Source organism: Sinohyriopsis cumingii, chromosome 3, assembly GCF_028554795.1.
Source record: "Sinohyriopsis cumingii isolate HCF-2022 chromosome 3, ASM2855479v2, whole genome shotgun sequence".
NCBI classification, from domain to species: domain Eukaryota; kingdom Metazoa; phylum Mollusca; class Bivalvia; order Unionida; family Unionidae; genus Sinohyriopsis; species Sinohyriopsis cumingii.
The window spans coordinates 98,405,827-98,424,449 of record NC_142963.1 but is presented as its reverse complement, the minus strand read 5'-3'; the positions used below and the strand labels follow the sequence as shown (position 1 = coordinate 98,424,449).

General features: G+C 35.2%; 1 protein-coding gene across 2 annotated transcripts in view; it reads right to left on the bottom strand.

The window, feature by feature from the left end:
* The window catches only part of LOC149803367 (glutamyl aminopeptidase-like), a 66,140-nt gene that overhangs the window by 35,340 nt on the left and 12,177 nt on the right, over positions 1-18,623 (bottom strand). For both annotated transcript variants that reach the window (XM_089953076.1, XM_089953077.1), the window contains exons 4-9: positions 8,040-8,160; positions 5,807-5,961; positions 4,996-5,109; positions 4,223-4,357; positions 3,015-3,146; positions 272-435 (exon numbers count right to left, since the gene is read on the bottom strand). In XM_089953076.1, the coding sequence (XP_089809202.1) occupies positions 272-435; positions 3,015-3,146; positions 4,223-4,357; positions 4,996-5,109; positions 5,807-5,961; positions 8,040-8,160 (821 nt within the window). The remainder of the gene's footprint in view (positions 1-271; positions 436-3,014; positions 3,147-4,222; positions 4,358-4,995; positions 5,110-5,806; positions 5,962-8,039; positions 8,161-18,623) is intronic.

The following is an 18,623-nucleotide window of genomic DNA, read 5'->3' as shown; positions in this document are numbered from 1 at the left end:
TAGTTCGTCATGTACAGTGCTTATGCAAAAACGAAGTTTTGAATCAACAAAACACATTTGAAAGTACACGCATTTGTAGTTCCTGCAGAAATATGTTCTTTATCAACGAGTCTTAAAACCAGATCAGTACAGCAGGCGGTTGCTAAATTTTCTCTTTCTTTCATTCTTTTCTTCCTTCTTTTCGTTTTCTTAATTAAAGAGATAGAGAGAGCTTGTCCTTCTTGTATAATACTGACGTCACATCCGGCAAGAGAAGTAAAGTAATAATTACCCGAATGGCGCATCCGATTGATGAATAGCCATGGAAGAATTGACGCCAAAACGTTTTTGATCTAGTTGTACCTCATGCATTGAGATCACGGTAACATTTATATAGGGAAAACCCATTTGTCGAGTCCAGGTGTCCATCATGACCTTCACAGATGTGTTGCCGACCTGAAATAAAAATATTTTAGTTGAGAAATTCTTAAAATAAGTTTTCTTTTTCGTAAATATTTGTACAGTATCATTAAAACAATAGATAAATGTATGAATAGAAGTCGTCCGTGGAAAGAACTCTGTTAATTAGAAAAAAGTTATGATCAATATGTCCAAAGTTTATGAAATATTTTATTGCATTTATGACTCATGTTTTAACCAGGTAGTACAAAACGCAGATAAAACTCAAGCCCAGAACAGTTAGAATTCTGAAATCTGCAATGATCAATTGTAACTGTAAATTTAAAAGAAACGAGAATATTTTTTTAAAAATTTAAACTTGAATAAATGTGAATGGTATTTACGAACATGAAATCACTTCAAATCGATCACTGAAATGTTCTTTTGGCTCCTTTGTGGGGACACATAATGTTTATACCTAAAACAACCAGCTGGTATTCCTGAAACTTCTTTAATTAGAAACTCAGGCTAAAGCAAAAAAAAAAAAAGAAAAGAAAAAAGAAAAAAAAAGAAAAGAAAAAAAATCCAACCCGTCTCCAACCCGAACCCTCAAAATATATTAAATTTCGGTCGAAAAGATTTTCTTTTAGCATTATTTTGAATGAACTGATTAATTATGCACTAATTGCGCAATGTTTAACATTTGGAGAAAGCTTTGTTGAAAATGCATAAACCTTACTCTTTTATGTTTCTGCAGAGCAAAACAGCGTGTTTACCCAGTTCTGATCCGTTATTTTTTTATATTTGACAACACCGGTACTTACTGAATAGTTTCAAACGTTTAGTATAAAAAAGCTAGTATATGGTGCTATGCTTTTCAATCAAACATTCTTCGTTTGTAACAAAACTAGACCTGATTCTGATCCGTATTTATAGCTGATATAAAGCAGTTACAAATATAAATATATGGCCAATCATCACTTCAAAAAAAAAAAAAAAAAAAAAAAAAAAAAAAAAAAAAAAAAAACGCCTGGTTGTTGAACGTAATGGGTAGTGTTATTGCGATCATTTTCGATGTATGTCCTCTCTCATTTAAATCATTATAATGATGACAGGTTATTGCTTATTGGATTCATAAACAGAGGATCCTAAATTGGTAGTGACGTAATGGTAAATGTATGAATAATGTCCTACTTTTCCGGGCCTTAAATAATTGGAAATAGTTTGAAAAGAAACAAGAAACAATTTTTTCATACTTGCGCAGACGTTGTACATTTCAGACGAAAATTTAATTAATAATACGCAGTTCTATAACCAGTAACATTTAAAAACAAATATTAGTTTACAAATTATAATTCCAAGAACTATAATTCTAAATCAGTAGAACATTTGACTGACAGCATCATCAAACACCATAGAAATTCCTGTGCTGTGACATACTTTACACGGTTTGAGTTAGTTAAGCCATATACATATATTTAGACGATGTTTACGATGTTTCATCCAACGCGTGTCAGTTAATACTGCTAAGCATTCCAATAACTGGATATTCATTTCAGGGGATAATTAGTGGACGCAGAAATTCCAGATTTACTGTAATGCATTTGTGACTGGATTTTTGCCTTTTTTGATTTGGAACAACACAGTAGAAATTCACAAATTTTATTTAAATTCGAAATTGTATAATTAGAAACATTAGGTCACTGAAGCTTTTTAACACATACAAATGCCGTAATTGAATAACATTATGTCACTTGGGTAACCCCCGCCCTCTACCCATTGACCGAACCACTTCCATAGCAAATAGGACAGATTCCGACAACGTAGTATTTGTACCTCTAATGCCTCTTCGGCAATTGATACGAGCAAAAGGTCGCCAAAATGTTGATAGTGATACTAAAAAAGGTTGTAGAAGGTGGGGTAAGAAAAATTCCCACAGTTGCACACAATCAGTAAAGATAATACTGCGCAAGAATTTCACGTGTTTGTTTGGATTACTCAGGGTCACATAAAATGATATATTAATATGCTGACTTATCAAAAACTATTAATCTACACAATCTTACAAGTAAAGTGTCAACTATACAGAAGGCTAGCAAAAGTGGGCACTATTCAACTCGTTTGATAAATTCAACGCTACATCATTATCAATTTGAGATCCTCTATGTATCTCACACGTGTAAGAAGAACTCGTGACGTAACAAATAATGTCAAAAAGGAAAAAAAGAAAGGCATAACGACCGAGTCATTCGAAGCTTTATAATATCATTTTGATACACTATTTTGCAGTTTGATAAAATAAAATGAGTATTTTTCGTCATACGATGCATGATATCTTACATTTGCAAATTTTTTTATGAAACTCCTTGAATAATTACAACTTTTTGCTCACAAATACTTGCAAATAGTATAAATTATTCGACTCGTTTTATAAAGTGAATTTGAAATGGATACTCATGTAGTGTCCTCAATTTGTATCACTTTCATCTGCTGTATATTTTTAATTTCCATTTTTAATAGCATATTTTATTCCATTTTTTGTGAAATCATTATGATTTTTGAGCTAGTTAGTGAGGTGACTATTTTATTATGTTCCATAAACTGACGAAGCTGTTTAAATTTAACTGATATCTTACCGTTCCTAGTTTGGCCCAAAGATCATCTGTTTTTGCATTCAGGTAACTGAAATTCCGCAAATATTGTGACACGCCTTTGAAGAAACTGTCTCTTCCCAAAGTGGTTTCAAGCATTTTTATCACGGATGCTCCCTGTTGAAAACAAAATTGATGAACCTGTTTAACGCCTAAGCTATTTCATAAAAAGAAATGACACGATATCACAATATCATTTGTCCCCTTACGTATAGAGAACTATTCCTTTTGATTGTAAAACGCCATTGTCTTCCTAGCTTGGTTTCTGTTTTCATTTTCTCTCGTGTTCTCTCAGGACTTGAGCAAAAAACAGCTCCATCGCACACAATGTACAGTAAATTAAATTTAGGTTAGACACGGATAATTCATGCGATACATCACATTCTTTGGTGTTGTTATTGTTGTTGTAGGGTTTAACGCCATTTTTCAGCACACGATAGGCTATACATGGTGGCCACTATTAATAGAAGAGGAAGAACCGGGGAAAACCCCGGAAAGAACCACCGGCCCACGAGAAACTACTGGCAAGCTTTCTCACATACCCACATTGGCTGCATCCGAGACTCGAACCCACGCAGACAGGTGAGATGGCAGTGATCCGTAACTGAAAGCACTTTAGACCACTCGGCCACTAGGGCCCCCACAGTCTTTGAAAGAGCATGACTAAACATATTCGCAAAATGTTTTCATACATTTTTTCCTGGACAATTTCTGTATATAAATACATTTAAAGAAAACATAAATACGGTTTTTACGAGAAGTAGAGCGTAAGCGATGTCATTGGAGTTTATCTGAGTAAGCTCTTCCAGAAAAAAGTGGAATTAAACGTAATAATAAATGACATGAATGGAACCTTCAGAAATAAAGCGGTACCAGGTTTTCCTTTCATCCAAATTATCCAAAGGTTCTTAACAAAGAACTCTGAATAAAATGGTATGGCTCCGTATTCTATAAATTGTTTGAGCAAAATCTCAAGCGGAAGTTTTAATATTTTGACACTCTATTTCGCCAGTATAAAAGCAGAGTTTATGTACGTTTCAGGCAGCTCTTTTACCTGCATCTTAAATTTCAATGAGGCAAATTTTCTTCAAGAACTATACCTAAGTTCTGTTCGGACCTTCTTGCTAATAAAGCTTCGAGAATATATAACAGTTCATTTTAAGATCATACTATCTAATAATTTCTTTTTTCACCTTGCTGTAGGAAATTGCATCGAAGACCTCGTTGATTTGGTCCGGATTCTCCACATTGTTGATGATTGGGTGAGAGGACTCGCCAGCGTCAAGGACCATTACTGTTTGCAGTTCATCTGTGATAAACTGATCTGTCTGTTGATGAGAGTGCAGTGGAAATAATAAATGCAATTTAAATTTGACTGAACAAAGAAAACGAGGTTTTAAAGGAACCAATCACGGGAAAGTGAAAAACATTTGGATACTAAATATTTTAAAATTAAAAATCAATATGGAATCTAGATCAGATTTTGATAGATCTATAAATTCGAGATTTCTTTTTCTTCGGAGCAACGAGTTTTGTCATTAGTTGCCGTCAAGCCATATTCTGTTCACTTCCAACTAGTCTGCAAAAATTCACAACTGTTCTGGTTGCTCGGACGTTTTATTTTAATCTGAATATGAGATTGTCATAATATTGCTAAAAAAAACTAATTTTCAACATTAATTTTCATTTGATTTTGTACAAATTAAATAAAAATAAACATGCCAGACTAAAATGCTTTATTTTCAATTTCCCTCGTTCGCCATGACTGATAACATATTTCCGGTCTGGCCATGCAGAAATGTCTAAGAGTATTATGTTGTTATTGCAGAATGCTTGCTGTTGTGTCAGCTTACCGAAAGTCTGCTTTTACGTCAGATACAAATAAATCTATCTGCCTCTAATTTATTAAAAATAAAAAGAATGCAGCTTATCAAATCTGAACAATATTCTATTTTCCGGAACTGACCATGCCCCAGTCATGTTCCTTCTCATTCGCTCCTATGTACTCCATAAACGTTGCAAATCCTTCGTTGAGCCACAGATCGTCCCACCAATCCATTGTTACCAGGTTACCAAACCACTGTAAAATAAGATCAAATGCCGAAGACGCTACAGCTACAACTTGTCAAGTATCTCAAACAGTATAAGAGATAATCGCCATCTGAAACACACGCACACATGAACGCGCATGGTTTATGAATTTTTCTTGGATACATCATGGTGACGAAAAATTGCAATCCACCTTACAAAAACCCAATCGTTCCTGCGTTTATAGAAGTTACTGATTACGTTCCCGATCCGGAAACTCTACCTTCCTCGCCTTTCCCCCCTCCGATTTTTAAGTCTTTGTCTTTAAAGGTGAAACATCAGTTGTACTACAATAGGCCCAAGCGCAATAATGAACTTAAGCACGCATAATGGCAAATTAACAACATCCCGATGCCTTTTCCAAATAGCGCGGAAACAAGAAATCAATATACAAAATAAATAGTGGTCTTACATCAATCAATTTAAAATTAAATTGGAAACATGGTACTCGTTTGCTATATGAACAGCAATTATGTCAGAACTCCAAAATACTTAAGCCACCTAAAAATGTCTTTGTTGCGTGGACTTCAAACAACATTATTAATAAAGCTATTAACTGGAGGTCAAATTACTAAAGGACAAACTCTCTCGGGATTTGTTTAATCTTCAGAAATTATTCAATGTCAAGGTTAGTAATACAAATGCAATAATGACATTTGCAACTTCATTATGTATTACTTAAAAATTACCTGGTGTGATACTTCGTGAGAGACTACAAGGTTCACCCCTTGTTTGTTGGCACCTGAAGCCTCGTTTTCATCAAACAGAAGGTTCACTTCTCGAAACGTAATGAGTCCCCAGTGTTCCATAGCTCCGGACACGAAGTCGGGTATAGCTATAAGGTCTGTAAAGGAAGCACATGAATTCAAAATAACGACTTTTAGAAAAAAATATGTCACAAAGAAGGTAATAGTATATACAAATATAATTTTTGTCGCTGGGCGGGGGTGGGGGATGAACGTTTTGTTTTGAAGTTGCGCAGTTCATTTGGACAGAATAGTTTATTTTTTGCCACGAAACCGCTTATTCGCTGAGTTTTGCTTTCACCACCGAGTAGTTTACGTTTCACATTATTTATGCCAAAATCATATATGTGATCACACCTATCTATATTTAAGAACCTTGAATCGTTAAACGATGTTATCCCAATCGGCTGAGGTATTTTTTTTATTGTAGACAAGTTTTTAAACCCACTGACATAACCTATTCTTTAATTTCATGGGGTTTATTATTTTCTTTTTAAGTAAAACCGTATCAAGAACCATAAATTGTCCACGAAATAAATCATAGTCGCTTAAAAGTTGTTTCCCTTGCATGCGGCTCGTCCGGATGATTTGCAGTACATTACAAGCGGTGCGTTGCCAAATGATTTACTTACTTACATAATAAATAGATAAATAAATAAATAAATAAATAAATAAATAAATAAATAAATAAAACATAGTTCAGTTATATCTTTACGGTAAATATCTTTAGCATAAATCTTCACAGCTATCAATCGAACTAATAAACTCGGGCGACTTTGAAGACTAGCTATATCAAATACAATCTGGCCATGCACAGATTACTCATGGCCCTGGTTGGCCGATTGGTCAAGGGCACTTGCCTTTACAGATCACGTACCTCTCACCTATGTCCGTGTGGGTTTGAGTCTAACTCAGTCAACGTGGGTATGTAAGAAAGCATGCCAGTAGCTTCCCGTTAGTCGGTTGTTCTTTTCGGAGTTTTCTCGGATTCTTCCTCCACTAATGGATTGATCACCATGCATATCATGTGCTGTAAAATGGCGTCAAACCCGCAAACCGAAACCAGTCCAGACTATTAACCGAAGAGTCTATCTTCGGACAATATGTGATCAAGCTCATTTGAGATTGATTATAGCAAGGTCATCAAGAAACTATCATCTGACTATGGAGACCAGTGTGGCAGCTCTTTTTGAATACTAAAATTAAAACATAATATCATAAAACAAAGAGGAAATCTGGAAATGAAACGTTATATTTCTGTAATTAAATTTGCTTATTCATAAGGAAATAAATATTGCGCGATATAAATTCGGCTTTACTTGCATTATACTGTTATGAACACATGGTATTAAACTAAGTAAAAGAAAAGAACGAAAACCAACAAGTTTGGTAAAAATCAACAAGCAATTTTTCCCCGAAGTAATAAAGTAAACAGAACTTAGCGTATTGTGAATTATATTCCAAATAGTCCTAAACGTTCTACCATAAGTCCAAATGTTTAGATTTCCAAATTAATTCCAGCGGTGATCCGAATCAATTCCAGTTTTGAATGTGCTGATGTACCAATAACCTGGAATGTGGCGATGTATTGATAGTCTTGATGTATCACAATGATATAATCCAAAATGTTCCAGGTTTCACTAAATAGCTCCGTCAAATCTAGTTAGTTTTTTCCCCTCCAAACCTTTCTTATATTGCTTGTTTTGGAACAATGGGTCATCAAGGACTGATATTCATCCATAATATCCTGCATTCTCATGAAAAGGTTAAATTTCATTTTGTGAAGAGAAATTGAGGACTTTCTCAAAGTCAACACTTATTCATCTTATATGATCTGAAACACACATTTCGTCTCTCCCTCACGGCGGAATTCAAGGTAACTCGTGCAGATTTCACCCCGCACGTGAACAATCGAAATGAAAAAAGGAAACAAACAAACAAAAAAAAAAAAAGAAGCAAAACAACAACAAAACTGTATAATGCTAAGATAAGCTGCATATCTATAAGGGAAGAGACTTTAAATGGAACACAGGTAACACCCTCCTTTTACATAGTTGCCACATGGACACGTTAAAACGAAATAATGGATCGTAAAATCCCAACTAGCGGTTTACGTCAGTAGGTTAGCAACTGCAACACTGCTTACAAGATAGAAAGCTAAAACGAAAAATCTTACCTAGTTTTGGTAAAGGATACGGAACGTTGAAAAGATTTTCATACAAGTCCATTGTAACCTTTGCAACCTCTAACGCATATTTTACTTGCTCCACTCTATCCGGTGTGGCATATACCCTGACCTGAAGATAAACAAATATTTTCATACCAACTCCTGAAATGTCGGGCGAGTTTACTAATCATCTATTCTTTTAAAAATGAAAATAGCGTTAATAAAACCTGATTTGAGTCACGTCTGATATGAGTGTCCAACAGCTATTTACTACCTCAAAATTGTCATGCACCAGTTGATTTTTCTAACAATCCCTTGGCACGAGTTAGCATCTATTAAGCTCGATCGGCCATCGCGATCTTTAGGTAAAATGTTTCAACACTGTTATGAACAACCATACCGAAAAACCAGGTAACAAATTCCAGAGCTTTATATATTTCTTTGTAACCACGATTGCTCAGTGGACACTCCAGTTTGAGTGCAGTGTTCTTAATCGAGGTGCATAACAGATTTGGGGAAAAAGTTGAGCCTGGTAAATGGCTTACGTACGTGTACAAATTAGAGTTGTAAGTGTTACACACTGTTAACCACATGTCCAAACCACTATTGTGGTGCCGGAGTTATCTAAATCCATTTTGCGTCTTTTAAAACTAGCAATCACGGACACACAAAATCATTTCGAGGGTTCATATTGTTTGGTTATCTAATGATAAAACCAGTCCAACACTGACTGTATCAGAATGAAATACCTTAAAAATCTGCTTTCATTGTATCGCGTTTAGTGTTGCATAAAGCATTTTGCTTGTAAAATTAAAGCATGTAACGACCCGAAGGTCCTTATCTTTTTCGTTTAATAAGTTTTTCCGGATTCGTTAACTGTGTTGTTAATTTTGTTGTTATTGTAAATGTTATATAATTCACAACCCAGTGGCATTAAATGCTAAACAAATGTGGTTCTTGTCAAAGTAAAGGTTCGTATTCTTAGCTACTTTATTGATATTCTTGCTAGAGTTGCGTGGAATTTCCAGTATACCCGTGGTTTTTTTCTCGGTGGTACGTACCAAGGTACCTTGTCACTGTACCGGTACTTCGGTAGTTTCCGCAAGTAAGGAATTAACGGAAATCCTCGAGTAAGCTCGCTATGAATTTTTTTTTATTTTAAACATGTTTTCATTTTTCACGACAAACAATTTAAAGTTTTTACAAAATAGCTGTATTCGCTAAAAATGAATGTTGAATATTACAAATGTAATTATATTCGTGAACTTTTATTATACATTTTTTGACTCATGTAACGTATACCAACATGGCAGCCGAACGATGATGATTATAAGGACCAAATCCAACTTTTACAAAAATTTCCCACTGAAGAAAAGAAGAAAGGAAATATCATAATTTTATTTATTTACTAGCGTATTTCATTCTGTTATGCAAATATATTCATTTGTTAGTGAATCGTCCAAAGATTTTTTGGAGAGCAGTCGTTTTTGTTTAAATATTATGTAATTTCTCAAGTGCACTATTTTCTCGTTTGTTGAGTCAATGTGTGTTTTATGTTTACTGGCGCTCTTCTGTAAATATCTGACCCTGGTGTTGAGATCGTACTGATAGTTTCATTGCTTTTTATATGAACAGTATAGTGTCTGCAATTTTTTTTATTTTTTATACGGCGTAATCGTCACACTTTAGTTACATTTCTTAGCTGACATTTTATGCAACAAATATTATATACGATACACACAGCAAATTGATCCACTATAATGTATACATCATTAAATTTTGGGCATGGGGTGTGGGTGGAGCTGCGATTTTCATTTGAGCGAAGATATTTCATTTTCTGTTATCTTGAGCTGATTCGTTGTTTTTCAAATAATGGATACAATATGGTGCTATTATGCTATGAAGTCAGATCATGGTATTTTCCTAGCTATTTGAGAACCAGAAATGTTATTTAAAATACCCCAGGTCCATGGTCCATAAAATTAATTTTGTTGGTCACTACTATTTTTGCGTTATACCATGGTACGTATCGCGGTATGGATAGAACAATTTGTCGTGGTACCCAGCTCGAGTTTTTGTTATTAACACTTGCACACGAAGCTGAAGGACCTCTGTCTGAGGTCTCGTCATCTGTTACATCCTTTTGTTCATCGCCCTGATCCATTTATTATCATGTAACGGGTGACGCTGGCGTTTAGTGAATGAATGAGCAAGTTTTATCATTAAATGACTCTACAGTTTGTAGACTGACATTCTCGTTCTTCGTTCATATTTTGTCTAACCTATGTAAAATGTTTTATATTTCACACATATCACATTGTTTTGAATTTCAATCACTGTCTGTGTTTAACTTGAAATATTTTACCATTTTAAACTTTAAGCGAGTTTCGTTCTGTTACAGTAGAGCATGATTTGCATCTATTAAAATCATGGAAGTATACGTCTGTAGATATATGTTTGTTCGGTATAATAAAGAAGTCGTCTAAACATTGTTTCAAGTTGTTTACCAAATTATTCCCAAAATCGTGTCCGTGTTTATTCATCAGTCTGTCAAATAATGTCTCTCCCAGGAACCCAAGACTGGCGTAACATACGTTGGTGCAGAGGCGTAGCGGGGGGGGGGGGGGGGCGGCAGGGGGGTACATATGTCCCCGGGCGCCAAGGTACAGGGGCGCCAAAATGAGGCTTACAACGTTACATTATAATAAGTAAACAAGGGTAATATTCAAAAATGTGATTAAAAAGGGAGGGGCTGGGGCGCCAATTTTATAGTTCGTCCCCGGGCGCAAAATATCATAGCTACGCCTCTGCGTTGGTGCCTTCCTGTCTGTGGCTGTACCTTTTCCTGTATGTAGTAATTTCCATTAACGGAAAAATGAATTGCATTCAAGTACTCGTCTAACGGAGTCAGTTATAAATTCCTGAGCGAATCGTGTTTACATTCTTTTATTTTTCTTGTTTTGACAAATTTTAACTGTTTCTATTCTAAAGACATGCGAAATTTTAGTGTAGACGTTTAATGTATCAAATGTAGCGAGTGTTGATTCCTCTTTCACGATGTCTAGTTATATGTTAAAACATGTAATAAAACATTACACAGCAGACAAAACTGAGACAAGTTGAGGCAAGTTGAGGCTAAACACGAGGCTTAAGCGTTGAGAAACAATATACTGAGGAATACAACCGAAGAGAGAGAGAGAGAGAGAGAGAGAGAGAGAGAGAGAGACAGAGATAAGAAAATTACTGCTCTTCAGGAACAGTGGGGATCCAGCAAAGATGGTAGGCTCAAGGTACAGATTACATAACTCACAATATCCAGACAAAACAAATACAAACATAACGGGAACCCATAAAATAAAAGGGAGGTGACCATCACCAGTTCTTGGTAGATATGCTTACCCATAATATTATAATAGCCATACATCAAATATCCTTAAATACCCAAGCCCATCAAAAGAAAATAACATGAAAGGAAAGAAATGAGAACGCACGTGAAAAATCGATATAATACATCTGGTGCCAACATCGGGTGGATGAATAGGTTATACCTTCCCTAAGAGATTCAGTCAGCATGGTTATATAAATCAGACCACTAGTTATTAATTGAGCAGGGTACCAGTCTCGACGCTGGGGAGCACTAGACACCATTACTTAATACTTAATGGTTTATAGTTTGAGGGACATTTAACTTGAGAAAATGTCGCGAAGCAAATACGTTTGATTGTTCATCAATTTGCTCTTAATTCAGTCAAGAATTAAATTAAACATATTGACTAGTGGGACAAGCATCGAATAAAATAGGTTCGTTCCCTCAAACGTTAACATTTATGTCATAGAAAAATGAATTTGTGGTTTATTCATATACGTATGTACTCTCTACTACATCTGAGATAAAATAGGTATAACTGCTGATATGCCCATTCAAACTGTCTATAATGGTCTATTAATCTACAAATATAATATATTAAGTCGCTTTGTTGTCAGCGTACGAAAATATGATTTTCTTAAATATGAAAAATCTAAAATACAATGTCATAGACACACGAAGTCTGTAAGGTAGTATGTTTTGGAAGGGGTATCACTGGGAGAACTTTTCTGCCAGTAGTTGTTCTCGTATACGAAATAAAAAAAAAAACATTATATACGTATTCTCTTTTGAAAAGGTTTTGTCATCCATACTCTTCAAAAAAAAATGTTAGAAAAGGGTTCGAAATATATTTGTGTACCAAAGTTTTACTAGAACAATTGCTTTTTGAACTGTTTATGAAAATATGGGAAACAGGTTGATATACCCCAGAGTCACAGCAATATGAAAGAATATTTATCAATAAATATGTGCTCATACTACAAACTTAATAATAATAATAATAATAATAATAATAATAATACAAACTTAGCAGAATAACGTATTTAAGTTAAATATAATTTTATGGACATTTTCCTACTTTTTCAAGAAGCTTTATCCATCTTTTCCGTGTTATAATGGGTGGATCATACCCTGGAGGCCCTCAGAGTTGTGTGAGAAATAATAAGCACCTGCAGAAAAATCATAATTTGGGTCGGATTAGTTGCATAATTTTGATGTGGAAGTGGTTTATTACTCCTTGGGAGGGGGCCCCTGAGTGGCCGAGTGGTCTCCAGCGCTCTCCGTTACCGATCACTGCCATCTCACCTCTGTCTGCGTGGGTTCGAGTCTAGGATTCGGCTAATGTGGGTATGTGAGAAAGCTTGCCAGTAGCTTCTCGTGGGTCGGTGGTTCTTCCCGGGCTTTTCCGGGTTCTTCCTCCACCATTAGTACTGGTCGCCATGCATAGCCTATCATGTGCTGAAAAATGGCGTTGAACCCCACAACAGCTCCTTGGGAGATGGAATTGGCGGGCTTGAAGAGTGATTTCCCTCTCCTTAATTACTTATTACACAGACGTTTATGATATTAACCAGCTATTTCCTGTCTTAGGAAGGAAGTGATAAACAATCAAGATCAAAATTAAAAAAGTATACATTTAAAAAAAAATTGGATGTGTTAGTTAATCACAAGTATGAACATGAAAATACAAAAGAGTATGAAATGTTTTTGGATGTTTTGAACCTACGACAGCTTGTTTGGAGGCGGTGACACACAGAAAGAAAAATGTGGGTGCATATGTATAAGATGTAGCCAGTTACACTCTTATACTCTTTGGTAATAGCATTGCTTTCAAACTGTAGGAGATCATGTAGCATTAGACACTGAACGTAAAGGTAAATAAACTACTTGTATTATCATGTACTGTCTAAATGAAGATTCTCCATGATGTTTTGCTTTTATATGTAATATGTAATAAGATTTATATGGTTAACGGAATTTTGTTTCAGATAGTAATATATATATATATCTGTGTGTGTATGTGTGTGCGTGTGTGTGTAATTGTGCAAATAGCAATTAATTCAAAACGAGAAAAATAGTCCTTGAACTGAAAGAAAAAAAACGTACTTATAGTAAAAAATTTGAACGATGGATAACTTTTAATAATGATGTTTGAGAATGAATATTCATTGATTCAAAAGAAACCCTTTTAAAATAATAAGTTTAGATTTTTTTCTTCTAAATGAAGAAAGTTTATCTGTATTCAGTTGAGAAAAGCATTTAGCCTTACAGGCCAGAGTCTTTTCCTATACCGCTTTGATTTAACCATACAGCTTTTAGGTGATGTTCCGGATTTGGAAATGTAATAATTCAATTTCATACGATGCTCAAATATGTGGCAAAGATATGATTGAGTCAAGATGAATTGAAGATAATATAATTATATGAACAATGATTATTCCAATTAAACATATAATGATTGAGATGAAATTGACGAACGATTCTTTTTTGAGACTATTGTTCGAGATACGCTCAGTCCCACATTACTAAATTACTAAACGGCTGATTCTAGCATGATTTATATTTGGACAGATACGATTACACGGATAACCGGAGACGGTTCGAGTATTGGCGGTAAGCAGTTACAACGTCTGATGACCGGTTAGTAGTTACCTTCCCCGCGCCATCCCCACCCCACCGCCTTAAATAGTAACACTAAGCGTATTTAACTACATCCTTAAATTCATGAACAAAAACCCATCTGCATACACTTTTTCACTCCCATCTTTTTCCTTGAAAACAAGCTGTGTTACAAATGAACATCGATCTGCGCACTTTCCCTCGGTACAGCCTAATGCTAAGGTATGCTACAAAATGGTAAGTTGGAAGGTACTCCAGTTAATATTGTTGCTTGGGTGTGTGTTGTAAAAAAGCACGAATTTAGTAACACATCATTAGATTGTCATGATTATCACTGCTTGTTTGTCGATCGAGAGGGTGTTTGCAAGTCAATTCATTACAGTACATACAGCTTTCCTTAGCTGGATAACACTGCAAGTGTTTACACATGACAGTTGACATGCCAGAGTAAAAACGTGAATAAAAGACCGCAATCTTAAAGATCTTTTATGTTTGAAAAGGACAAAATGAAGACCACGTGTGCTCTGTGTAAAACTGGTAATTCGGGGGGGGGGGGACTTTGGCTTTGAGAAATTATAAGAAGCTTAAACAAATAGTTTTGAATATTTGCGTCGAAACATCTCTTTGGACTGATTTTTCTTATACAAAAAGCTCTTCTTCAAATTCAGAAACCCAAAGATATGATCTTACTTGTTGGAATTTTTAACTGGACAGCTTGTACTGATGTATGCAGTTGACCTCGTCCAATAGAATTGTCGTTGTGGTGGGAGGAATTTGTTACTGCACTTCTATATTAGTGACCCACACAAAGCGGAAATGAGTAACAACGGTTCCCAGGGCCCAACCGTTGTCGACGTCAAGTAATTGCCGGAAACCACGTCAGCTCCATAGAAGATGCGCATTATTGAGTATGCATTTGGTAAACATTGTGGATCTGACTTCCAACATTTTTGAAAATTCCAGTGAACTGAAACATTTTATTTCCGAGTCAGTTAGTTTGCCTGGTCGCTTGCAATGATGGCCTGCGCAAAAGAACCAGTTTTCTGGCCTTGCTAGATTAAAAATGTGCTTTTTCATCTTCAGAGCATCTGTGCCTAACATAAAAGCTTTTCTGCTTCCACATTATTAATCGTTACAATGGATTGTCTATATACTATAAATGTTGGCATTATGTTATTTCTTCTTAAAAACAAAATATAATAATGGGTGGCCGGACAAAATGGTAGCGGACAAAATGGTACGGACAAAATGGCATGGACAAACTGTTAAGTGGACATAATGGTATTGGACAAATTGGTATGGATAAAATGGTGCGGACAAAATACTACGGACAAAATGGTATGGGACAAAATAGTACTAGGATTAAATGGTATAGACAAAATGGTATGGATAAAATGTTGCAGACAAAATGGTATGGGACAAAACAGAATAAAATGGTATATATATATTATATATATTAGAATTTCGCTTGCTAATGAAAATAATAATTACCTAAAATCATAATAAAATTTAATTTTCATACACATTTTAAAATATTCACACATCCATAAACTAACTGAAAAAGATATCAATACAAATGATTTTTTATTAAATTCGTGTAACTTTGGAAATGTTAATTGTATTTTATTTGAAAAAAATTAAGTGAAACTGCAAATAACTTACGCCGAATCTACAAAATGCAACGATATTAAATAGTAATTCAATGCAATTTTAACGACTGAAAAATTCGCAACAATTAAAAAAGCAATTTATGTCAATATACCTGTGCATTCAACCCAGGCACGCACTAATCGACAATGGTTATTCATATCATCTAAGATAGAGTTTATGTTGGTCTCATTATTAAATCAGACAACTAAAAATAACTTTATGATGACCTTCAGCATCCTGGCTTTCTGGCATTGAAATTAAGCCTTTACCATGAATCATAGGAATAACTTGATCTAGTGTTTGTGTCACGCTTCCATGCTCTTCCTTGCCTTTAAAAGTTCTTCTAACTGCACTTAAATTTTGGTGTCCCGTCGTTTGCGCGCATGTCAAAAATGCGCAGACAATATATTGCAGCAACTGTGACATTTGCGATTAGCGGAAAAGTGACACCCTAGAAAACCTGGTAAGACTTACGAGACCTGTGTACTGTCTGCCACTAGATCAAATAAAGTTTGACCTCATATGATACATTTTATTGAGTATGCCTTGAATGTGTGACATTTTTTAGTTTATTTTTTCTATTTCTAAGATATTTTATAATAGTCAGAGGTTATGTACTTGTCTTTTGTCATGTAGCTTTACAGTTTGCGCTTTAATTTTCTTGACTTGCTTTTTATTTTAAAATTTAAAAAAAAATTGTTTGTATGGGCAATTATTATAAATCACCCATGGTCAGTTCACAATAGCAGTCTATTAATGTTATTCAGTAAATACTTGTCTGCTTTTTTACATTTCGTATCAATAAAATTGTAATCGTACCATTTTGTCTGTACCATTTAATCCTAATACCAATTTGTCCAATACCATTATGTCCACTTAACATTTTGTCCATACCATTTTGTCCGTACCAATTTGTCCGCTACCATTTTGTCCTAGTACCTAATAATGCATACGATCAGCATATTATTTCTAGTTGATTGATAGGCAACCATCGACTTCAGCTAAAGTTGAAGCACACGTGATGCAGGAGGCTAAGTCAAGAGCATGAGTCGGAGATTCCGTTGCCAAATTTGCCATAGCATATACCTTTAAAATTATGTGTTCTTAATGTTTTTTTTTATGTGCACGTTAGTTTAAAAGTGGAGTTATTCTGTAACGTGGACAGTTCTTTTCTTTTATGGACAATGTAAACTCTACATATTGTTTTGAAAATAACCCGGGTCAGCTACCAGTCCATTACTGGGTATGCAGCTATATAGCTTTGAAAGCATAAAGTGTGTTTTATTTTCATCACAAATCGGTCTTCAAAGAAATGTTTGCTCAGATAGTCAACAAATTTAGTCGCAAATTGCTGTTGCGAACATCATAAATTATCAAGAGAATAAGAAAGTGAAAGATATTTTATTTTGGCTTATGATTATTTTCGGTCATAACACTTAACTGCTTGGAATTGCTTTAATGTCGAATTTCAGAATTGTATTTCGTTTTCTTTTCCATTATAATATACTCGTATTTCCTATGACTAATCTCATGCTTTAACTCTTTTGAGTACATGCATGACATCAGATGGTCCTTAAATTGGAGGAACATGCAACATTTTATTTTAATATCACAAGTGCTAATTATTTATGCAGTAAAATGGCATATTAGGAAACTAATTAATTTAATTTGCAGGCTATTTTGATAATGATGACTTATGTTTTATTTGTAAGTTTGGACCATGCTTTAGTCACAGGTAACATGTCCAAACAGTTTCATTCTGTATCTGTTCACTCTGTCTTTGGTCTGTTCAATTTAACAGTCCATTTCTATATTCCAGACAATAGGCTCGCATGGATTTAAATTTTGCAAATGTGTCTTATGTCATCTTTATTCAAACTTTACACAAACACACGCGCATGCGCGCACACACACACACACACAAACACACACACACACGCACACAAACAATTGACCGCTCCGGTGGCTTAGTGGTTAGAGCAGGGGTCGCAACAATGCGACCCGCATACTTATTAACATCACAAGTGTCATGAGAGATTACAAAGGTGATGCGGCCCTTGGGTCATTGAAAATGTCCTCATGCGGCCCTAACAGTGGTTGAATTTGTGACCCCTGGGCTAGAGCGACCGACTTGGATGCGGGAGGTAGCGGGTTCTATCACCGACCAAGTCATACAAAAGACTTACAAAACTGGTACTAACAGCTGCCTCTCTAGGCGCTCAGCATGAAGAGGTTACTGTTAGGACTGGTCAGTCTGGTGTGAAGATTATATGACTGGGTGGTACATGATACTACATGTCTGCGGCATGATGTCCCAGTGCTAGACATCACTATAAACTCTTACACGGCAGACATCGTTGCGTTATGACTGAAAAAGTGTTAAACACACACACACACACACACACACACACACACGCACGCACACACACAAACACACACACACCGTACTTTCTTCCTTTCACTGTTCATGCGTATTAACCCCTTGCGACTAAATCATTTTAAATATGTCAACGCAAAATTCCAAACTTGGAATCTTTTGATCCTGAGAATCAGCCTGACTGGTACTAATTCTTGTACGAAATGGCGGAGAATATGATACCATAATTAGAGGTAGAATATATACGTAAAGTGCAAAATCAAGTGGGGAATATAAGCGTGTTAGTAAATGTAGGAGAAACCATTAACTAGAATTTAGAAAGTGAAAAGTTTGATCATGTTGTAGTTCTTGCCAGTTCGCATTCTCTGTACATGAAGTGTTTCTGACTGCAATTAACCAGTTACGGGTTGTTTAATACATTACGCGAAACCGGTTAAAGTATTTACTAACGCTTTCGACCCTAATCTTTAACAGTTCTCGACGGATATTATAAATAACTGTCATGATTTAAATATATTTTCAGCAAATTAAAAACTTGTTATCCTGTGAAAACCTGAGGATCAGTATTTTGTTATTATCA